At 46.7% G+C, this 24,675-nt stretch overlaps 1 protein-coding gene across 2 annotated transcripts in view; it reads right to left on the bottom strand.

Moving 5' to 3' along the window:
• Positions 1–24,675, bottom strand: part of Igf2bp3 (insulin like growth factor 2 mRNA binding protein 3) — a 133,881-nt gene that overhangs the window by 3,155 nt on the left and 106,051 nt on the right. For both annotated transcript variants that reach the window (XM_005087116.4, XM_021223614.2), the window contains exons 8-13: positions 23,293–23,415; positions 21,115–21,250; positions 19,272–19,397; positions 6,653–6,769; positions 2,676–2,750; positions 15–146 (exon numbers count right to left, since the gene is read on the bottom strand). In XM_005087116.4, coding sequence (XP_005087173.1) covers positions 15–146; positions 2,676–2,750; positions 6,653–6,769; positions 19,272–19,397; positions 21,115–21,250; positions 23,293–23,415 — 709 coding nt within the window. The remainder of the gene's footprint in view (positions 1–14; positions 147–2,675; positions 2,751–6,652; positions 6,770–19,271; positions 19,398–21,114; positions 21,251–23,292; positions 23,416–24,675) is intronic.

The raw sequence follows: 24,675 nt of genomic DNA, 5'->3' as shown, positions 1-24,675 counted from the left end.
GCTGGGGTACTTGCCGTTTTGCCTCCTTTCCCAATAACTCTGCCCGCAGCAAACGATGGCACTCTGATGTGAGCTTCAAGTTTCACCTCTTCTTTAGGACTAACGAAGTTTTCTTCTTTAATTTTTCCATAAATTCTTCCCTGAGCCTACAGATGACAACGCAGCATATCAGTGTCATTCATACTTGAAACAAAAGGTCGGTTAACTTTGAAGATGGCCTAAACCAGCCTGGAATATACATCCAGAGCAGTGGTACATCAACATCTGGAATGAAGCCTGACAGTTGCATAACATTAACAGCAGCTAGGAGCCCCAGAGAGGGTTGACAGCAATTGTTTCATAGACAAGAAATGTGAGTTACTGACAAAAGGAGGGTAAAGCAGGGGCAAAATCCAATGATGCATTTGTAATGATGTCATTGTGAGACCCAGTCTGTACACCAACTACAGAGAATAAGCCAGATTCCGCTGCAAATAAAAGCAATTAGTAGGACTAATTAAACATGACTTTATGGGAAAGGACCACTCTCCCTCTTAAAGCCTCTCCTCTGGCAATAAGAAACAGATTGCAGTTTTCTTGAGCAAAAGAAACTAGGAAAGAACTACAGTCAGGGACACCAGGTTCACAAGGGGCCAAAGCCCGTGTCTAAACGGAAGACACCAGCCAAAATGAACACTTTCTAGTTAAACCATTCTCTTACTCAGGAGACTTCGGCTTTACGGAGGTGAGGATGCTGGCACCATGTGTGGAGTCCCAGCACTTGGGAGGCTGAGGAGGAGCACTACTCCAAGTCTGAGGCTAGCCTGGGTCAGAGTGACATCCTGTCTCCCTCCTCCCTCTCCCTAAAAGGCTGCAGAAGTCAAGTTAGCGTACACTTCTGGTACTCCACTAGCATGCCTGTGTATTGTATGCTGTATGTAAGGAACTTCCTGTGCAACCGTTAATTTATTTTCATACACTTCAAGTCTAAGTTGGGAAGTTAGGCTAATCTGACAAGCTGCTAAGACAAACCATAAAAACCCAAATAGCCATATGTTCATGGGTGCAGAGATGCTAAGCTCATTTGAGGGAACTAGAGAAAAGACAAAAGTCACTTCTACTCTCCATTCCATTTTTTTTGTGGGGTGTGGGGGTGGGGAGATAGCAGTTAAGAGAACTGGGTATTCTTCCAAGGGACCCAGGTTTGACTACCAGCACCCACATGATAGCTAATAACCTCTGTAACTACAGTTCCAGGGATCTGATGCCTGGACCTGGTCTCTATGGGCATGTACCTGATAAAGCTTGGAGGTAAAACACCCATATACATAACAATAAGATCTATAAATTCTCTTTAAAGAATTTATCTTTATGTGTCCCGAGTGGTTTGCACGTATGTCTGTACCATATGTGCACACCTGTGTGGTGGGTATCAAGCCTGTGGTTCCTCACATGCAAGAAAGTATCACACTCATAGCCTGGTTTTTAACATTTCCAATTTGGACTATGAGGCTGCTGGGAGGGGTAAACTTCACCTTGGTGCCTAGGCGGTGGCCATTCAACATATCAACGCATTTGTGTGGTCTATTCTCTCTGCAAATGGTGTGAAAGCAGCTTTAGATGTTCATTGACTTATTCCTTGATGGATGGCTTAAACAAAACAGCAGAGGTCAGGGCAGAGCACTTGCACAGCAAGGCTCCGTCAGTCCTTTCCTTCCCAACAGAGATGCTGAGCTGCAGGCAGTACAGCAGTGTGTGCACAGACAGCAGAGACTAAGGAAGGCTGACAGTGGACGCTGTTAGCGGACACCAGACCCAGACACAGGTGTGCAGCTGCTGAGCTGGCTCAGCAGGTAAAGTACTCGCCACTGAGCCCAACAACCTGAGTTCAATCCCCGGGACCCACCTGGTGGGAGAAGGCTGACTCACACAAGTTGTTGTCTGACCTCTACATGCGTGTCATGAGGCATGGATGTGCTTCTTCCATACATAAATACACGTAACTTAAAAAGAAATTGTAGGTGTTGGATTCATGAATTCAGCAGTTGCCTATGCCCAGATGTCCCACACTGGAATGAAGGCGCGTGAGACTGGCTTCACTGGCTGGCTCAGTGGGGTCAGCGCGTGAGGTTGTGCTATTGTTTCCGGCACTAGTCTAAGCATTGTACGTGTTGCTTATACCTTAGCTAGGATGGCGGTGCTTCTGGGCATTCTATAGAAGAGGAACTGGGGAGAATGACAACTTGTCTAAGGTCATACAAATGGTAAATGGCCATACTAGGATTTGAAATGAGGGTCTAGTTGTCTCCATAACCTCAGAACACATGGAGATTTTCCAGCTCCAAAGGACCCCAGATACCAATAAATGTACAGTAGTTCAGGCCAGACCACATGCTGTAATAACTCCAGTCTTCCTAACTGAAATCCTACGACACTGTTGGTGAAGGCTAAGAGAAAAGGGGCCACTGTAAAGGCTAGAGCATCTCTAAGACAGAAGGGATGCTGCAGACAGGTGGGTTTCCAAGGCTCACCAGCAGGCAGCTGTGGATGTGAGCGTTAAGGTCCCACCATCTCAATGGTGACAGTAAACCAATGCCATACATGGCTCCACTCTGATCTTTAGAAGCTCCACTGATGCAGGAGAAGGCAGCAGCATTTTGCTCCCTCTGGTTACCTGTGCCCTCCACAGCACATACCTTGAACTGAGCTTCTGGCGGTCCAGTGATAATCACCATCCTCACTTTAGCATCTGGTGCTTCGGCTGGAGCGATCTGTAACAGACCCAACAGCAGCCAGTTAGGATACTTTCTGGTGTCATTGCCAAACCTTAGGCCAACCAGCTTGACACCTGCACATGACTGACTGAGCTGGGGGATTAAATGCCTTCTGGAAAGGAATTATGGAGAGGCTGTGATTAATATGGGCCACCCAGACATAGCACACTACTGAGTATTTCAATGGCACCTGACTCTAATGTAAAACTTCATGTACCATCATTGAGCTAACCCATACCAACATCCAGCTAAAGAATGATCAATGGGAGCACTGAGGGCTGAGGGCATTAAGGGGCCTGACCCATAAGTTTATAGACTTGAAAGAGCTTGGTGTGCCCACTACCTGGCTCCCGGTAGCAACTCCACTGGTACATGAAGCGTGGTATCAAGGCAAGAGCTCTGGACTCCTAAGTTGTGAGGTCACTACACCCATGGCATCCCATTAGCTTCCAGAGGAAAGAGCAATCTGCGCTTCTCATACTTAAATGGGGGCGGGAGGTGGAGGGGGGGCTGGATTGTTTAAACTTTTTATACTCTTTTGTTGCTGAGACTATTAATAAATTGCTCCCAAGCCTACTTACTGGAAGAACACAGGAAGTTTACTAATGTTAACTGAGCAGGACACAGGTAAACTCAGACTTCAGTTTTCATGGAGTGTATGAAATCACAAAAGCTCAGGCTGGGGAAACAGTGAAAACTGTGTAGGAAGAGAAGCCAGCATGCCCAGAGCCACAAGGAAGGATTTTGTGACCCTGCTGGGGAGTCATTTTAATGAAATTTGGGCTGAAGCCATGGCTCATGGCTGTGCGGATGTAAGGACGGGGGTGTGGATTCCCACCTGTAATTCCAGCTCTGAGAGTCAAAGATGGGCTCCCCAGATCAAACTAGGTAGCCATACAGCTTGATCGATAAACTCTGGCTTGACTGAGAGACCCTGACAGTTGCTACTCATTTGCTGTGCAAATAAAACTTAGTTGTTACATTGTAAAATTGTGTAAGAACGGCAGTAAAAAATACAAGCAAGCCCAATTCTACAGCTGAAGACCATCACTGCCAATTACTTGATGTAGTCTTCTAGAAAGACTTTAGTAATTCAAGTCTTGCTGTCCGCTCCCTTCAAAAATTAAGCTAGCATTTCTGTCACCTAAAATCAAACTGATGCCTAGACATACTTTATGCTGAGAACTGACTTGTTTTGCATTTGAAAAACAAGCAAATAGTTCCTTGCATTTAGCCCAAGCTAGGGATTGTCCACAGGAAATACTGTAAAGGCATCATTCTTTAGCATTCCAGTTGGTTTGTTGTTGTTTTAAATACACTCAATGAACTGGGTGAAGGCTAGGAGCACTCATGTTGACTATATATATATATATATATTTTTCCCCCAAGACACTGGAGTTTGAATCCCTAGCACCCACATAAAAAGCCAGGTACAACTGCATGTGCCTATAACCCCACATTAGAGAATACAGACAGGTGGATTACCAGACATACTGGCTGGCCAGCTATTCCAAAACAGCAAGCTTTCAGTTCAGCGAGAGACCCTGTCCCAAGGCAATAAATAAGGCAGAGAGCAATGGCGGAGGATAGCAGAGTGTCGTGAGATATCCTCCCTGCCTGCACCTGTAGCGCTGACCACGCCCCTTTGGGCATGGTCACAGGTGAGGACGTGACTGGGAGTGAGTTTAGGTTTGGGGTCTGGGAGGTGGCTCTCTTGCATCTGGTCGGGTCACAGGGAGCAGTCTGTGCGGATCCTTAGAGCAGGAACCTGCAGCGGCCATCTGCTTCTTCTGTAAGTGACTTCTCCCCGAAATAAATTATATTTAACCTATATCTGAGTCCGTTCCCATAAATCATTATCTGTGCCTCCGCAGCTGAGGTCCTGCACACGTGCACACATACGCCAAACCAGCCAACCCAGTATCAGTGTAATGACATTCACATGGAGGGAAAGGTAACCATATCTAACCCTGTGCCACATAGTGAAAGAGGACGCCAATCTTGCAGATTATGTGTTTCAGACTTTCTGGAAACACAGTTTTCCAGCCCCATTAGAAGACCTCATGAAGGCAGGAAGGAGTGAGTGTGGGTACTTTATACTTGGTCATGAAATTGTCAATGCAGACTTCCCACAGTCTAAGTTCTCTCTCTCTCTCTCTCTGAGCATATGTCAGATTGGCATTTTCAAAGATGAGTGTATGTAAGTGTGTTGGGGGATGGGGCGTACCTCAGTACAGGTGCCCACAGAGGCCAGAAGAGGGTGTCAGATCCTGAAGCTTAAGTCAAGGGCCAATGTGGGTGCTGGACACTGAACTGAGGTCCTCGGCAACGGCAGTATGTGCTCCTAACTGCTGAGTCATCTCTCAGCCTGTCAAATACTGATCTACAAAAGCTCTAGAACTAGCAAGCCACACTTCATTGTTCCCACGCCTGTCCCTATACCACTTACTGATTTTAGTTAGATTTGCTTTCCTGGATTTTGCTGTCTGTTCTGTGTGTAAGGGCTGTTTCTGTGTTTTGCATTTTAATTTAATTTACACACAGCTGAATTTATCTTCTGTTATCCAGTTTGATGGGTTGACAAACACATACCCAGGTTATGTTACCACAGAGCAGTCATCACTCTCCCCGAGTCACCTCAAGCAGCTCTGCTGCACACCCCCAGGTCCCTGTAGCTCTGCCTTTTCCAGAACCATCCTGTACATGGACACACACAGCATGTGAACTTCCGTTCTGACGCTAGTCAGTGGTTTCTAGTATGCAGACTCACTGCTCAGAGGATCACATTTTATCTTCACGAAGGGCATTTGGGGTTGGTACCAATAAAAATGTCATTAATAGCTAGTTTTCGGGAGGCAGAGGCAGGCGGATCTCTGTGAGTTCGAGGCCAGGCTGGACCGACAGCCTCCAAAACAGAGAAACCCTGTCTCGTAAAACCAAAAAAAAAAAAAAAAAAAAAAGCTAGTTTTCTTTGGGGGAGGGTATGCTGTTTCATTTCTCATGGACAGATACCCAGAAGTGGGATCTATATGTTATATGATCAAGCCTTTGTTTTGTTTTAAGCAGCTTTTGAAAACATAAAAACAAAGGCTCTCACAGACTGTTTCCTGGAGAAAGCTGTGAACGTACAAGCCTGGTAACCTTTGTTTTAAAGCAACAACCCAAGGTTGGGCACATGGCTCAGTTGATAGGATGTTTGGATTCCCAGCACCCACAAACAGCCCCGAGCTGGGAAAAGCAGAGACAGGAGGATTCCTGAAACTCAAGGCCAAGCAGCCCATGGAGTCAGTAAGCTGGTCAATGTCACCTACTCAGAGAATAAAATAGGCGTGACTGAGGAGACACACATTAACCTGTGGCCTCCACGGATGCTCACATGCACAAGTTCCCTTTGTCTAATACTGAATTGCTTCAGCACAACAGGCTGCAGAAGCTGCAGAGCACACAGCGATCTCTTATGACAGACACCATGGTCCACAGCTACATAATAAATGCTTAGTGGACAACACAAAAACTCCATTTCCCTGCTGCCCCTTCAGCTTTGTCTGGCCAAGTTCTAAGAATGTAATATAGGCAGAAGACTATCCCATAGCAACCAATAGGCAACTCCCTTAGAGAATCTACTACATCCCCCTGTCCTCAAAGGCCAGGTGACAGACGTGGCTTTTAAGAGCACCAAACGTGGAGATGAGCCAGAGGAAGTGGCAGGTCGACATCTCAGAAACGCGGAGACGTTGTGCAGCCTTGCATCTCCACAGACTGAGATAACGGAGAGAGGTTATCTAGCCACATTTAAACCACTGTGGTAGGTTCCTGTCATATTGTTATTTAACCTGAAATCAGCCTGCCACTTTCACTTTCTTGTGCAATCAGGAGAGCCACAGTGTGCAGAACAGTACCTTAATTGAAGCTCCTGCAAAGCGAGAAAGCTGTTTGATGTGCTGGCCCTGCTTGCCGATGATGGCGCCAACCGACAGGGCGGGAATAAACAGGTGCACGGTCTCCGTTTCCGACTGCTGTAAGAGAAGAAAACCAGGGTGTGAATGAATGCTCATTGGCTACCAAAGGAATCATTGACACCCTCACCTTTGGGATGTGCACACTCTCAACCCAGCAGGAGCACTAGGAAGGTTGCAGGGAAACTGAAATCAATCAACCACCATTAAACATCTTCCTGAATTACGGGTGCTTTGCCTCTTTTTATTATATATTTAAACCATATGGCCTATATCCAAGGTGGCTTTCAGACTACACACCACAAACACTAGACTTTAGGTAGGCCAGCCCGCCTGCCCGCCCGCTTGCCCGCCTTCCTTTCCAGAACCAAGGACAAAACCTAGGGCTTGTGCTTACTGGGCATGTACTCTCCCACTGAGACAGGGTTTCTCTATACATCAGTCCTGGCTGTCCTGGAACTCGCTCTGTAGACCAGGCTGTCCTGGAACTCACAGAGATCCACCTGCCTCTGCCTCCCAAGTGCTGGGGTTAAGGGCGTGCGCCACCCCTTAAACAGAGAGCAAACAACTATAAGGGAAATACTCCTACATATGCACAAAATACCATTATCACCCCACACCTCTCACACATAGCAGAGAACTAAGAGGGAACCCATTTAAAGTAAAAATTTGAAGTACAAACAACCACTGTAAGCAGGACACTTCCTCCCATGCATTTCTGCACCCCCCTTGGCTTCCTCGGTACAATCAGGAACCGTCCTGAAAGCTAAGCTCTGAGAGGCTGTGTGCAGATGGACTTATCTGCGCACTCATTCTTCCGGCCACCTCACCGGTCACACGTGCCCTCTCCTGGCTCTTTCCGCAATCACTGCAGCAGGGCTGGAGGACACGGTCGCTCAGTGACTGCATTCCTCACAAGGCCACTGCAGGAATGAGTCTAATGAAGCAGTACCCGCTCATACCTTATTCTCTGTTTACCTTTTAGCAACAGGAAGTGCGTTCTGCGAAGGTTTGAACGTTAGCCATTGTAGTGGTCTGAATGAAAGGCTAAAAAGGCTCACAGGGCGTGGCGCTATGAGAAGGGGCGTGGCCTTGCTGGGGAAGTGAGTCAGTGTGGTAGGTTCTGAGGGGTCAGAAGCCCAACCCAGGCCGGTGGCACTTTCTCTTCCTGCTGCCCGCCAATAGGAATGTAGAACTCTCAGGTCCCTCTCCAGCACCGGCACACCACCATGCTTCCCACTGTGACCGATAACGGACTAGACCTGGAACCTGTAAAGTAGTCCCCACTAAATGCTTTCTTCTGTAAGAGTTGCCGTGGTCATGGTGTCTCTTTTTTTTTTTTTTTGGTTTTTCGAGACAGGGTTTCTCTGTGGCTTTGGAGGCTGTCCTGGAACTCGCTTGGTAGTCCAGGCTGGTCTCGAACTCACAGAGATTCGCCTGCCTCTGCCTCCCGAGTGCTGGGATTAAAGGCGTGCGCCACCAACGCCCGGCTCATGGTGTCTCTTCATAGCAACAGAACCCTAACTAGGAGAGCCACCAAAACCGTCTTGGGGAAGGGGCCACAGGTACCATGTTGGGCCATGAAGATGTCAGAGGAGTCCAAGAAATCGGAATGGAGGAGGAAGGCCAGGCTGCAGGAAGCTGCTGCTTGTGGCTGAGCTCACGTGACACGTTTCTATTCCTATTTAAACATCCCATTTCCCTGCCTAGCACCTTTGCCACCCACAGTTAGGATAAAATATTGTTTTGGAGCTTGTTGCACTTTTTTTTTTAAATAGATAATGGGGGCGAGAGCCATAGCTCAGCTGTTAAGAGCACTGGCTGCTCTTCCAGAGGACCCAGGTTCAGTTCCCAGCACCACATGGCTAACAGCCATCTGTAACTTCGTCTGGCCTCTGCGAGCACTGTGCTCATGCGACACACAGGCACATGCAAGCAAAACACCCATACCCACGAAACAACGAACTCTGAAGGGACAATGCAGTGTGGGAGAAAAGTCACCTCCCAAAGCAGAGTATGCACTGAGTTCTCGAGAAAATGTTCATAGAATCACATCTCTAGAGGAAGAAGACACTATCTGCAAAAAAGAAATTTAAACATAGATGACTTGGTAAGAAGACTTCTTAGAACTGTCTCCCCCCACCCCACACCTCAGTTTTGGAGAAGGAATTCTTAGCAGGAAGCGGCTAAAATGACTGTGGTACAATACAGTAGCAGCAAAGAGATACAAGCGGTCTATGCCGGTCTGAACGTCCTGTGATGTGGGGACAGCAGCAGCCTGGGGACCTGCCCAACAGAACAAGCCAAGCTTGAAGCAACTATGCTTCCCGTACAGGAGACGGCGCCCCAGACCAATGGACAGCACACACAACGTTAGCATCTTCAGTGACTCTCAGCACCCAGCTCTCCTGGCTCCATTCCATTCCCACCAGCCATCTTGCTGGCCACAAATTATTTCACAAGGGAATTCTCCTCTGAAGACGCGGGCAGCTCATGGAAATGTCTGTCCACTTGACTGTCTGGTACAGGGTGTTCTCATATGGAATTCAGCGTGAGAAGCCATGTTCGCAGGATCTGAACCAGATAAGCACAGGACTCCATTTCGGATAGCAGACCCACGCAGACAGGAAGGCAAAGGCTCTTCTACCTACAGATTTAGTTAGCCTGAGATTTAAAGCAGCCCACTCAGCATCACCCTGCCTCAAGCTCACGGTCTTGAGCACGTGGGAGACCCTTTCCTGGACCCTCTCTTGGAGGGCGCAGCCTAGTCATGGGACGCAAGCCTCTTCCCAGTGCCTGCTGGCAGATGCCTGTGGCAAAGCTTCCTTCGGACTCTTGGCAAGCGTACTGCCGTGTCTTGAAATAACGAGAACAAAGCTGTGAGGCCGAAAGCTTGTGTGACTGGCCAAGTCTGCCAGCGAATGCTTCCTAATCACCCGCTATCAAGAAGATACAAGCAACAGCAAACAGTGAGGTTAAGTGTATTTACTTTGCAGGGAACAAAATCTCAGGCATCACAAAGGCATGGAGACGTGCCTGGCAGCCAACGGATCAGCCTCCAGGAACCTGGCAAGATGCCAGTGTTTTCCTTTGGCGTGTAAGATAGGTACTTGGGGGAGGGAGGGGTTGTTTTTAAGTAGATTTGGGTCTGGAACTGAAACCAAGTTTACTCAACTCTATGACCTGAACAAAATACTGGGGCCTTTTTTTTTTTTTTTAAAGGAAGTAAACCAAGGCTTCATATGGTGCAGTGATTTGTTTTCTTAGAAATATTTACTGCACCCATGATGAAAATCTTAAGGGCTAAGAGACACTACCTAAGAACAGAACAGCAACCAGTCTGTTTCTTAGAGGTTCTGCCTCTGCTGACCTACAGAGATCTCGCTCATCTTTCTTCCCATCAAACCAGAAAGGTAGCCACTTCAAGGTCACACTGACATCTTTGAGCCCTCAGAGAAGAGTATAAAAAAGCTACCAGAAGTGTAAAGACAAGGGTTATTCCTGCCAACCCAACTGCAAGCAGCCAACGTGGCCAACTAAGTCCTTCGCCTGCTCCAGCCCTTGCCTGGTTCACTAGCTGCCAAGTCTTCCTTCCCCTGCTGTTTGGGCATTTCTGAAAGGAGCATTTCCTGTCACTTGTAAACCAGGGGCTTGCCAATTAAGTACTGAGGGAGCCAGCTGCCAGACAGGAACTAGAGACTTTCTGAAATCTGTTGGAAGATACAGTGCTTTGGCTGTTTGGAGAAATCAACTTCACAGGTTCTAGGAGAGAGAATACTTTGAAAGGGTGAGTGTGTGTGTGTGTGGGGGGGTGGGTTTGGGGATCAGTGAGGGGGAGTGGGGGGAGTGAGTGAGGGGGGTGAGTGAGGTGGTGAGTTAATGGGGGATAAGTGGACAGAATTCTGGAATGGAAAGAGGCAAGAAGTTTATCCACAGACAGCACACAGCATTCTGCTCTCATGTTACAAAGCAGAAATGAGTAAATCTGCATAAAGAAGACAATTCTAAAAGTCCATAAAAACTCTTGGTAGTGGTGGCAGCTGTGGCGGACAGTGGCATGCTTCCGGTACAGGTGAGCAGCACCAGATTCAGTGAAAGGAGAGATGGCTCTGTGGCTCAAAGTGCTAGCCATACAGCAAGATTATCTCTGAGGTAGGTAGCCGTCTCAGAAAAGATGGAGTCTAAGACTGACCCCCAGGTAACTTACACACTTGAGTCGTGGTACACGTACATGCTATGCACACGTGCACACCTGCTTGTGTAGATATGCACCATACAAAGAAACACAAGTGCGCGTGCACACACACACACACACACACACACACACACACACACAGAAAAGAAGGTAGAAAGCAATAGAGGGAGATGCTCAGTATCAGTGTTGTTCTCCACATGCGTACTGATGCATGTGCACCCCACAAACACACATGCATACCCACAGACATGTGTGTGCATGCATGTATGCACGAACACACAGACACGTTCAGACGCCTTGGTGAGCAATATGCATTTACAGTAAAGCACTGGTTTACGCTTTCCCCACAGGACATCAAAGGTTAAGACGATTTTAATAAGTAACTGGAATTCTCTGAGACAGCTGCTAATACCAAGATTTTTTTCTTTTGGGACTGGGCATCAAACCAGAGCTTTGTAGAGGAAAGAGCTCTACCACTGAGCTGCTCCCTAGCCAGGGACAGACAGCCTCTCATCACAAGTGTGGTCCCACAAACATGGCAGGATGCAGCCATTCCCAGAGCAACACCTGAGAACCCTGGGATCAACCTCAGATTTTAAAAATGGCACCACAGACCCACAATGGCACTTCTTCAACAAGGTAAACACAGAGGGGACAGACAGGAGGATGCTGAGGGTTGGCAGTGTAGTTCAGTGGGTAGAATGCACACTTAACATGAACACAGTCTTGGGTCCCATCCTCACACAACATAAAACTAAACATGGTACTGTACACCTGTGACCCCGGCACTGTAGAGGAAGAAGTTGGGAACCAGAAGTTCAGGGTCATCCCTGGAACAATGTGAGTTCAACCTTGTCTTGGGGGAAAAAAGGACAAAGAAACTGGTAAGGCTTCGGTAAATTGCCCTATTGCCCTTAAAAATTACATTTCCAGGGTTGGAGAGATGGCTTAGCAGTTGAGAGCATTGGCTGTTTTTCCAGAGGACCTGGGTTGGAGTCCCAGAATCTACATGTTGTCTCATAATCTGCTGACACAACAATTCCAGGGGCTCCAGTGTCTTTTTCTGGCCTTCTCAGGCATTGCACACATTAGGTGCGCAGATATATGCAGGCTAAATACCCATACATACAGAAAATAATACTTTTTAAAAATTATAGTTTCCCAAAGTAGTGTCCACCAACCAGATATAAATAATAGGGAGTACAGTTACCTACCTATACGACTTCCTGCCTTCAGATGCCCAGTGGATACCTTCAAAACCCTACATGTACTATGATTTTCCTATAGACACCTTCCTGATAAGCTAGAGAGTAATTAATAAACTAGAACAATAACATAATAAAAAGCTGTACAAAAGAGCTCTCTCTCCTTAATAAATACTTTAACTCAAACCACAGCTGGGGGATTAACACATCAGTAATTTGGATTTCACAGACAGCTACATGAAAGAGAAATTTATTCTAAGTGGTTTCCACTGACACAGTACTAAGATGGTTCTCAGAACACCTGTTTATGCTCTGCGTGTCAATAAAAATAACCCACAGGCATAGAGACTGCAATATGAAACTTCCTCCCCTAGAATTTAGTCTTTCATTCTGAAAAAACTCACAGGCTAGCTTTGTTCCTCCAGGCTCCGGAGCTTCCTTTAAGATGTAGAAAGGCTAAGTCCACCTAGACTGCCATGAATGGCTGCTCCAACATCGATTTTCCCATTTGTGTTTAATGGGAAAACATTTAGCTACCTCTACACCCCCGGAACATACAGGCAAGCATAATCTTGATCTATACGGCATACCAAAATAGACTCAGAAGAGTGAGAACAGACACATGGCAGCATCCCACAGACGTTTTTGGCTTGACTGATGCCTAGAGTTTGAATGACAGATGCTCTAAAGATAAAAGGGTAAGGGCATTTTCTGTTTTTTAAACTATTCCCTAAAATAAAACACGGAACAGAGTAGAAAAAGGAACACATCAGTGGGAGTGTTTATGCTCTCCTCAAATCTTTTCTCACATGTACTGGTGTGAAAAGAAAATACTCTTTCCACCAGCAATTACGTCCCCTCTCCTGCCTAGTAAACATTCTTGCAGAACAGCTCTTGACAAAGAGTGAACAGCGAGCAGCAAGCTCCCATCCACATTTACAAAGCAGAGTCTGCAAGCTCTGCCCTCCCCCACTGAGCTTTGATTCATGAAAGTGGGGCACAGGTCTCCACCTGGTTACCACACAGGGCAGCTGCTGCCAGTGTCACCTGAGGAGCTTTCAACAGGAAGCTGTGCAGGGCGCGTCCCTGGGGATTCCAGCCAGCCAGCCTGGGGTAATTACAATGTAACCACAGGAAAGCTAGCTTCCTGTCGGGCAGGCAGACATTAATGCTAACTCCGCAGCAGACTGCACTGAATGAGGGAGAAAGGGCCCGGGACAGGGGAGACCAGGAGGCAGTACAGAAAGAAGATTGCAAAAGGGAAGGGGTACAAAAGGGGAGGACACCTTCACCCTGAGATCCGCTTTAAATCTCCTGTTGACTCTAACAGGACTGATGGAAACAAGTGTTTATTCCTTTTTTAATTATTATTTTATTTTAGGTGTATGTGTGTTTTGCCTGTATGTATATTTGTGGTCCACTCACATGCCTGGTGCCTGTGGAAGCCAGAAGGGCGTCAGAGCCCCTGGAACTGGAGTTACAGGTAGTCATGACCTGGAAATTGAACCTGGGTCCTCTGGTGAGCAGCCAGTATCCTTAACCACTGAGCCATCTTCCCAGCTCCCTAAAACCAGTGTTTCTCAAAGACATCTCCAATGAGAATAGTCAAAGCAAAAACTAAGCTACCTGTGTTAGTGCTATCTCTCAATCTAAATATCTCATTCCATTGGCAAAAGGAAAATTTTAAGAAAAATAAGTAAATCACATGTTGTAAACTGCTTTTTTTGTTTTTGTCTTTTTGTTTTTAAAGACAGGGTCTGTATGTAGCTCTGGCTGTCTTGGGACTCTATGTAGAGTAGACTGGCTTTGAACTCTAGAGATGCACCTGCCTCTCATTCCCAAGTGCTGGGATAAAGGGGTACACCACCACATCAAGCTTGAAAACGTAATTTTAAGAACATATTTGTAACCCACAAAAGAAAAGCTTTTTTTTTCTTCTCCATTTTTTGGAGAAAGAAGATAGGAAGGAAATAATAAACCTCCTTTTTGCTTCTCAGGTCAATGGCTAATTCCTGTCACTCTTAGGGGACTGGGACCCAGAAAGCTGAAGTTGATGTGGATCATGCTACAGAAGCGTCTCTCGGAAACAGAGGACTCAGCAAGCAGACCTGCTAGACCACAGAGCAGCCTTTGTTCTTTTAGGGTTAACATTTAGTAGTATCTCCTACATTTTGTAGAAATGTCCACATACACCAAGGGCTCCATCTCACCAACGCGTGGGGAGGAAAAGCTTACCAGCATCCTGCAAAGGGCACGAGCAGCTTAAATGTCCACGTTTGGTCCCCATGGGAATGAGTGCTTGCCCTGCCTGTCCTTGGAGCCATCCTCGGTTCTTGCCCTGCAGCAATACCTACCTTACTCGAGCAGCTTCTGGGTACCCAACCTCTGAGCTGCAACCTCATCCCTCATCCCAGCGCAAGCAAAGGTCTTCACCTCTGTGGTCATCCGTGCACTTACTTGGCTCACATTTAGCAGAGTATCACATCTAGCCAAGCGTCTCCGGCCTCTTCCCATTCTTAAAACTAATTGTGTAAGCCACCTTTAAGATTTAATGTGGCTTAGGACAGGCCTGTTCCCATGGGGACCTATCACAGACATCTCAGCTGCTTGTGTTCTTTGTAGGACACCGGTGAGCTTTTACTCTAGAGACTTACAACGGGATTCAGAATGAAGACCGTGAATGTTAGCTCACATGCCTAAAACATTGGCCCGTTAAACCAAATGTATGATGTTTTAAAACCACAACATTAATCTGGAAAAAAAATGACTAAATCTAGAGGGCAGTTATGATCTTTTATTTGTAAATCTTAGAAGACTGAAAGTTGTTTTGCTTTTTTACTTTATGTGTACGAGTGTTTCCCTAGATGTATGTATATGTTCACTGCACGAGTCCTGGTATCTGAGGAGATAGGAGAGAGGGTACCAATCCCCAACCTAGCTTTCTTTCTATTGTGGTAATAAATCCCTAAACAAAATGCACAAAGAGGAAAAGCATATCTGGCTCACACACCCTGACCACAGTGTATCAGGAAAGGAGTCAGGGCGGAACTCAAGGCAGGAACCTAGAGGCAAGAAGTGCAGAGGCCATGGAGGGACAGTTTACTGTCTAGCTCCCAGTGGCTTGCTCAGCTGTTGGGGAGACCTGCTGGACTAAGGCTGCAGCCCACCATGTCCGGATAGCCCTTGCTGAGCTCAACACAAGATGGAGGACACCCTTTCCCCGGCACGGGCTTACTACTCACTGCTGACCTTATCTGGAGACTGCCCCTGAGCCCGGACGCTTGACTTATCTTAGTCCAGGCCTCTGACACCGAATAAAGTTGAGATGTCTCACCGAAGCTGCCTCTCGACAGCTGTTTCGGTCGTGTTCACAGGCCACACAAAGCCCTCCTTGTGGCCTGGTGGCACCAACAGACCACATGAAGAGGGAGACCCCCACACTCAGCTTGCTTTTTTATACAACTCAGAAGCACTTCCGGGCTGGAAGGCACCATTCACAGTGGACTAGGCCCTCCCAATCAATCTCCCAATCAAGAGAATGCCCACAGGTGAATCTGATGGAGGCATTTTCTCAATTGGGTTCTTTCTTCCCAAAAGACCTTGGCTTGTGTCAAGTTGACAAAAAACAAACAACCTCTAACCAGCACAATTACTGACTTAGTGCACTCTTGGGTTTCTATTTTAGGCCTTTCACCCTGCTATCAATATACTCATCACCTACTATCAATATACTCATCACTCAGTTCTGCAGACAAAAGAAATGTCTGACAGGAAAGTCTTCAGAGATCATTCATGCAACCCAGATCTCCAACCTCCACATTTGCTTTCAAGTCCAAGTCTTACTCTGTAGCCCAGGATTGTTTGGCTCCACCAAGTAGCCCAGAACTCCCAGCTGACCCAGAACTCCCAGCTGACCCAGAGCTCCCAGCAGTTCTCCTGCTGTCTCAGCCACTGGAGGCCGAGATTATAAGTGTCCCGTTGTGGCGCATCATGCCTCCCCTCCAGCAGGTTTTGTGAAAACAGACCCAGGGCAGTGAAGAGCCTGACCTTCACAGATTCACAGAACTAGGCTACACCTGGGGTGACTGTAAGCATCTTTCCCCAAGACTACTCTCGGGGCACAAACCTGCCATCTACTTCACAGAGTACCTTTACCTGACCTGAAGGCTTCAGTTAATGGTATCTCATTGCCATTCTGTATCCATTTTTTGGAGACATAAACTCTCTAGCTTGCCTAGGATGATTCTCCCTTCTTCAGCCTCCCAAGTAGCTAAGGGTATAGGTGCAAGTTACCACATACGAGTGTTTATTTAGCTGCCATTGTGAAAGCTTTCCGTGGATTTGTTACATAACTTCTAGTCCAAACAACTACATATCCCAGGACAGTTGCACAGAAAGATACAAGATTAGAGGCAGAATCCAGGCAGAGCAGAGGTCGTGGAGAGAAACAATGTTTGCTGGATTGCTCCCCGTGGCTTAGTCACGTAAAAAGCAGAAACATACACCAGAGGGCGACAGTTTACACAATACTTTAGAGACAGCTTACACAATACTTTATCAGCCTAATAGGCTCAAGAACAGAAAGGAAGTTCTCATTTCTGAATTGGTAGAGCACCAACAGTCTAGTAATTGGTGTTGCCTGAAGAATGCCAATGTCAATTTACTTGTGTGTTTAATCAGGGTAATAAGTAACACAATTAAATTCTTGACCTGTAACACCTGAACATCTTTGAGTGCACATGGGAGTTACCATTCACATATTTCATGTATTAAGAGAGTCAAACAAGGGCTGGAGAGATGGCTCAGCGGTTAAGAGCACTGACTGTTCTTCCAGAGGTCCTGAGTTCAATTCCCAGCAACCACATGGTGGCTCACAACCACCTTGAATGAGATCTGGTGCCCTCTACTGGCATGCTGAAGATTGTATACATAATAAATAAATAAAATATTAAAAAAAAAAAGAGTCAAACAAATGGGAAAGTAAATTCATCATGGGCGACCCTAGAATGTTGGATACTAATGACTGAAAACTGAACGGCGTTCTACTTTTCTGGATGGATGTCTTCTGGGTTGCAAAGGTATTCTCCAAAATCAGATATCAAAACTTAAGAAAAGATGATGGTTCCCAACACTGGAGAAGCAGGGTAGGAGGACAGTGAGTATGAGGTCAGTCTGTCTAAAGAAATAAGTCCTGTCTCAGGGCTGGAGAGAAGGCTCAGTGGTTAAGAGCATGTGTTCTTCCTGATAACTTGAGTTCAATTCCCAGCACCCACATGGTAGCTCAAAACCACTTATAAATCCAGTTCTGGGGGCTGGAGAGATGGGTCGGTGGTTGGGAACACTGGCTGCTCTTCCAGGACCCAAGTTCAATTCCCAGCACCACGTGGCAGCTCACACCTGTCTGTAATTCCAGTTCCAGCAGATCCGGCATCCTCAAGTAGACATATGTGCAGGCAAAACATCAATGCACATAAAATAAAAATAAATCATTAAAAAACTCCAGTGCTGGGGGATCCAACATCCTTCTTCTGACATCCATGGGTACAAGTCAGCAAAATACTTGTGCACATGAAACATAGTTTAAAAATCCCTGCCTCAATAAATACAATATAAGATGTTCCGTGTTCTGTAATGAACACAGTAGAAACGCAAAGGAAACTAACTGGGTTCACCGACTAGGAAAATGCAAAGCTCAAAGGTAAACAAATACAGCCTGGCCAGGCGGTGGTGGCGCACGCCTTTAATCCCAGCACTGGGGAGGCAGAGGCAGGCGGATCTCTGTGAGTTCCAGGCCGGGCTGGACCCATAGCCTCCAAAACAATACAGAGAAACATTGTCTTGTAAAAACCAAAAAAAAAAAACAAAAAAAACAAAAAAACAAATACAGTCTGACCAGACCTTCTAAAGCAATTAACATCTAGGTGGTAAAGATGAAAGAAAAGATTTTCTTTGTGAGACAAGGTCTTGCTTTGGAATCCAGATTGATCTCAACCTCCTAATCCTCCTGGCTCAGCAGGAGTGCTGGACTTAAGGATGTGCACACTGTGTCCAGCACTGATGGCTCCCAAAACCTCTTTGCTTCAACACTCTAAAACCGTGGTTCCCAACCCGTAGCTCACAGCTCTTTTGGAGGTAGAATGACAGTTTCACAGGGGTTGCCTAAGACCACTGAAAAACACCAATATTTACATTATGATTCATAACAGTAGCAACATTACGGTTAGGAAGTAGCAGCAGAAATAATTTTATGGTTGGGGGTCACCACTGAAGGGCTGTAAACAAGGCTCTGGCAGGCCTTGCCATTCCCCAATTCCCTCTGCTCTGCAAAACTGTTTGGTTACATTCCTAAAGTAAGCACCTAGGCCTATTCCCTTAGTTTGCCACTTCTCCCAGGCTGACTACCAAAGCCCAGCCATCAAAGTACTGAAGTACAGCAATCAAAAGCCCCTTTTGGCTACCCAATTAATGTGCCCAATCAAAACAAACCAACTCAGCCTAACACAGGGTTTCCCTTTTCCCCTTATAAACTACCATTTGCCTATGGGCTATGTCTGCCTCCTCTCTATCCAGAGGCAGTCCTTGGTTCCGAGGGGCAAATGAATCTCCTTTGTCCTGAGAACTTGGTCTTGGTGTCTTTTACTGCCTCCCATCCTCTCGACCACAACACGGGGAGCTGTGTTAAAAGGCTGCAGTATCGCACTTGGGAGGCAGAGGCAGGCGGATCTCTGTGAGTTCGAGGCCAGCCTGGTCTACAAGAGCTAGTTCCAGGACAGCCTCCAAAGCCACAGAGAAACCCTGTCTCGAAAAAAAACCAAAAGAAAAAAAAAAAAAAGGCTGCAGTATCAGGATGGCGGAGAGCCTCTGTCCCAAGAAAAGCAGCCTTGACCCTAGTACTGAACCAAAAGATAAAACAAAACAACCCCACCAAAGCTATTTTTTTTAATTGAAATGACACATTTACACAACTCTACCCACCCCCAAAACTTCAAAACAAGCCGTGCTTGTTATTCTGGGGTCGACTTAAAAGTTTCCATCGACAAGTGCTTCGAAGCACACTCGAACTCCACACAGGTGACAGCTCACACAGCATACAGTTTGGCATGCACATTACATCGTTTAGCTCTGAGGGCAGCAGTGACGTGGCAAGGGCCAGAGAGCTTACCTCAAATTGTGGGTAGGGAGGAGTCATAGTTGAAGGGGGCCCTGAGGTGGGAGGCGGCATCCCTGAAGTGGGTGGGAACAGTCCCAAGGCATTCAGATTTAATCCAGGAATCAAATGTGCTTGAAGCTGCAATGGCAAAGGGGTCCCTTAATTTTCAATCAGAACCCTCAAGGGAGTGAGCACTTATACATGACAGTGTTCATATTGTGACTTCTTGGCTAATAAAGAGAGGAAACATCGCACGAAGACCCGTTTTTGAACACAGCAGGTGTTCCCACAGAACTCAGCATCGAGGGTCGTTTGCCCCGCCTTGACCCTCATCTGTACTGAGGAGCCTCAAAGGGCAGCAGCTTAGAGCACTTGAGACAGACAGGCGCTCTGCATACTGTGGGCCTTCCACAAACACAGCCTGGAAGTCTGACACTAGCTGAAAGGTAATTGAGTGAGATGTACTTTCAGAAACCACAGGGACACAGAACAAGCCGTGTAAAGATCTTCACTCCTCCCCCTGTAGTCGAATCCTTCAAACCTCTCTTCTTCACACCGCAAGCACACAACTAAGCACACCTTTGGGGTGGACACAGGAAGGGGTGGACACCGCTCCGGTTTAACGCCCCCTCTTTTTAGTATATGTGTGTGGGTGTTTTGCTTGCTTGTGTATCTGTGAACCATGTGCATGCAATGCTCACGGAGGCCAGAAGAGGGTGCTAGATTCCCTGGAACTGGAATTAAGGATGTGTGTGAGCGGCCCCATGTGTGCTGGGAATCAAACCCTGATCCTCTGGAAGAGCAGTCAAGTGCTCCTAAGCACTGAACCATCTCTCCAGCCCTAATTTTATAAGAGCTGAAAAAGATGGAGACTAGGACTGAACTGGAGTGCATCTGATATTGCTCACAAGGCCGATGGGGATGGACTAATTCTGTCAGGTACGGGACACTTAGGTAAGCAGTAATCATGTAAAGACAGCAGGCCACCATGCGGGATACAATGACCAGCACACTCCAGGTTCTTCCCATTTCCTTCTCAGATTACTATTTCATATGGATGGCTGTACTGAGGTCTGGCGGATCCCTCCTCACATTTAAGGAGCACCTTTTAAAGGATGGACTTCTGAAGTATCCCTTGTCAGCACCTTCTCTACATCTGTCACGCGGCATCTTCTTCGCCAGGTGTATATGGCCAACACAGTAAGGCTCAGACCGGGGTTTCTGCTTTGTTTTATTATTCTGCAGAGCAGGAGCTGAGGCCTGCTAGGCAAGCCCTCTGGCACAGACACTACACTCACAGCCCTGAACCTGTATTGTTATGTTTAAGACTTGGCCCTCCTAAATCACTCAGGGTGGCCTTGAACTTGCAACCCATCCACCTCAGCCTCCCAAGTTGCTGGGCTTGCTTTACACTGCCTAGCTCTGAAGCCTGCTTTTCTAACAGTAACTTTTACATGTATGGTGCTGTAATCCTCAAGAAGCATGTAAAATAGGAGACAGCGGGTATCTGACACAGAGAAGAAAGCTGCCACTCACAAACGGTGGCAGGAATCAAACTAATTCACCTTCCTCCAATCCTCACATCCTTCCTGCACTGGGGCCCCTCAAATTAACACAGGAAAGGATAATGAATAGCCTCTGGTAGGCAAGTATTAATCATTTCTCCTGCATCAAGAAGCCAAAGGCTCAAAGTTAATTTGTCAGAAATCACAGGGACAGCTGAGCCCAATGCCCAGGCTTCTGTGTTACCCACAGTATGTGGGATGGTGCAGACAACCTATTCAAACCACTTCCCATGATAAAGTGAAAAATCAATGCAGTAAAAGCCATCATTTAACTCTCCATCAGAACTAACATTCATGGACGCGATATCATTTTCGTAAGACTCCCTGATTTTCTTCATTATCTCCTCCTCAGCCTTGGCACACGTCTCAACATTGCCTTTAACGGTAATGGTGCGCTCGGGGTTGTACAGCGTCAGCTCCTGCAATCTGTGGGTGGAAGAGGAGAAGGAACAAGAATGACAGGAGGAAGATGGGTGAGTGTCACTCAGTCCCCAGTGGTAACTGAAACCAAATGACAGAGCCCTCATCATGAGACTATGACAGATCAAACCCCAAAGACCCAAGTCCAAGATCTGGAACAACTTCCTTCCCATGCTTTCAATGAGTGGGCACACCGTTTCACTATACCCATGTTTTAAAACACAGTTTCCCCCCCCTTTCTTTTAGTTTCGGTTTGTTTTTTATTTAATGTGTATTAGCGTGAGGATGTCAGATCCCCTGGAACTGGAGTCACAGACAGTCGTGAGCCGCCATGTGGGTGCTGGGAATTGAACTCAGGACCTCGGGAAGAGCAGCCAGTGCTCTTAACCACTGAGCCATCTCTCCAGCCCCCGTGCCGTACTTCTGGACCACTCTGACAGTGAACTGAGGACAGGTCAGAAGGATGTAGGGTGCTACCAGGAAGCTCCTCCTCTGCACCGGCCAGCTCTAAGCAGACCAGCTTTCTTGTGCAGGTGCACTTTCTGCAGTAAGCAAGGGAGACACTCGCCAGGAGCAAATCAGCATTTGTGTGATGGAACTTGTTTTCTACAGTATTTTCAGAATTTAGAATAAAGAGGCATGAAGGAAGTAACATAAATCAAGCCATCTTGAATATTTTTAAAAAATTTTTAGTTAATGAGTTATTTAATTAACTTATTTTGTTGTTGTTGTTTCTTTCAAGACAGGGTTTCTCTGTCCTGTCCTGGAACTCACCCTGTACATCAAGCTGGCCTGTACATCTGCCTTCCTCTGCCTCCCGAGAGCTGGGATTAAAGGTGTGCAGCACAGCCAGTTCAACTAAATTTTTTAAATGGTCCAATTTGACCCTATTTATACCCCTAAACGGACAACAACATTAGAAAACTCCTTGCTTAGCCCAGGTCCCGTTGAAGCTTCAAAGCCATGAGAAATTCGATCTGGATGCACCTAAGCCTACAGTCCTCAGAAGCCTTAGAGAAAAACCAGTGTTTACCACAGGACAAGGCTATGTACCTAGACTCATAGGACAGAGGGCAGGGACACAACCGCCCTTTATGTCCTCAGAGTTCATTTTCACTGTTAGGAACATGGTGGAGACTAACCTTGAGCCAGAAGGATGGGATATCATTCCTTTACCTCACATTTGTACAAAATGTAAATCATGTAATGAAGAGATGAGCTCTATATGGAGTCTAAATTTCCTTAGACTATGTAGGCATATATGTAAGCACAAGCACATTGAACCTCTACTCTCAAGCTGTCCCTGTTGAGTATTTTACATTGTAGTTTTAACATTCATTTTCAGTTCATCAGCCATTTCTGGAGTCCCATGATAGAAACCAAGGATCTTCATCCCAGAAAAAGAAAACCTTTTCCTTATTATCACAGCAGGTATATACATACCCTAGGTGTGATAGCCCATCTATAAAATTATGCCTCTTGCCAAGAAATCTACAGTCCCTATATATGTGGAACAGGGCTGACTTGTGCAAACCGTACAGGAAACAGCTAGTGTGAGAATTCTGAGATTTCATCATGAAAGATATTGCAGCTCCCAGCCCCTCTCTTTCTTGGCTCCCTCCCTCCAGGAGAAGGCAGAACTCCATGGTGAGGAGCTTCTAGAGCAGCCCTGGGGACAGGCCCCACGCTGGGTCCTGAGTTGCTTGTAGGTCCCTAACCCATACAACAAGCCATGTGCTGATTATTCAGCTGTCAACAGTGGACAAGTTCATAACACAGCAGAGGAAAACAAACTAGGTTCTACATTCTGACTTGGGAAATGAATATCAAAAAAAAAAAAAAAAAAAGAATGTCATGTCAAGTGTTAAGCTCTCCTTACCACCTCTTTGAGAACACATACTTCAAGATGGTAGAACAGGGCAGACTGAGGAACAGGCTCTCGGCCTGACAGAGCCGAAAGAGATGTAAGCAGGGAACAGTGCACAAAACACACAGCTTAAAAAACGGGACCTGAACACCCCCTAATTCACAAGCAAGATGGCACTTACGGAGATATTGTGATTTTAGTGTCTGTGTCTTGTTCAATTTTTTTAAGGTTTCTTCCTTCTTTACCAATAAGACGGCCGACAAAGTTATTGTGAGCTAGTATCTTCAGAGGGATCTCCTCTGTGCTGTAAGTAGAAAAATGGTCATCAAGTCAGAGAAATTACTCTTGGATAAAAAGACAGTGTTCTTTCATTAAACCTTTACTCCCTAACTACTGGATGAGAGATGTTATGCTGCCTCCAGTTTAGAGTGAGCTGGCAATGAACCCCCATTCCAGCAACGCATGCAGGTCGGTGGGTAAACAGCAGCAGGTATTTACATGGGACTTCATCTTTAAGGAAGGTTTTCTCTTCCTCCCATCAGGAGTACCTACACTCAGTGATGGGGTCTTAGTCAAAGCAGCGCCATCCCAGGGCAGCCCTGAGAACACACACCCGGAGAAAAAGCAGCACTAGAAGCTCAACCGCTCAACTTTGGGGCGACTACAGCAGCAGAAACGGAGCTTTAACTGTACTCTGTGCCTTCGGCTTTCCCTCTCTCTGTGTTTAGGTGATGTGTGAGTGTATACACACACACGTGGGCACACACACACATGTGGGCACACACACACATGGGCACACCCACCCACGAGTGCACGCATGTCGGCCAGAAGTCGCTGTGTCACTCTCCATCTGGCCCCTGAGACAGGGTCTCTCCCTGAGCCTGGAGCTCTGATTGCTAGACTGGCTGGCCTGCCAACCCCAGGGTCTGCTGTCTCTACGTCCTCACCTCTGGAGACACACAAATGCCACCAGCACACCAGCTCTGACATGGGTCTAGGGACCCAAGCTCAGGTCTTCAAGCTTACACAGCAGGCGCTGTACCCCTTCCCGAATTTCTAAGTTACATACCACGCTTTTCAAATGTCACTGGGGGGCTCCAAGATACTGGGCTTCCCCTTTATTTTCTCTATACTAGAAAACGCCCATCGCTAAACACAAGTATACTTTACAAAGTGAATAAAGGCTGTGTGGTCCCAGGGCCTCCTTGAGCGTTGCTCTGGGTTGTGTTCAGTACATCCATCGGCACAGAAGCCAACCTAACTCTCTGACAGCAGAGACACTCTGAGTTCCACCCTGCACCACCCGAATCAATCTCCAGTTGCCCTTAGACAGAATTAGGGGCTTTCACAGTCCATGCCGGTAAAGGTCTTGGGCGAATCCCAAATTACTTCCTGGCCCTCGGTGGTGGGGCTGCCTTCTTCTAACCGCTCTTCTCCCCATTATTGCTGCCTGTCCCATATCCAAGTATGAACGGGAGTGAGAACGTCAGTAAAAGACTTAGTGTTTCACACCACGTCAACAGCAGCAAACACTAGCTCGTCAGGATGGCACTGATCCCCAAGA

Source organism: Mesocricetus auratus, unplaced genomic scaffold (assembly GCF_017639785.1).
Source record: "Mesocricetus auratus isolate SY011 unplaced genomic scaffold, BCM_Maur_2.0 Super-Scaffold_100676, whole genome shotgun sequence".
Classification (NCBI taxonomy): domain Eukaryota; kingdom Metazoa; phylum Chordata; class Mammalia; order Rodentia; family Cricetidae; genus Mesocricetus; species Mesocricetus auratus.
Note: the sequence above shows the minus strand (reverse complement) of the source record. Positions and strands in the feature narration are given on the sequence as shown.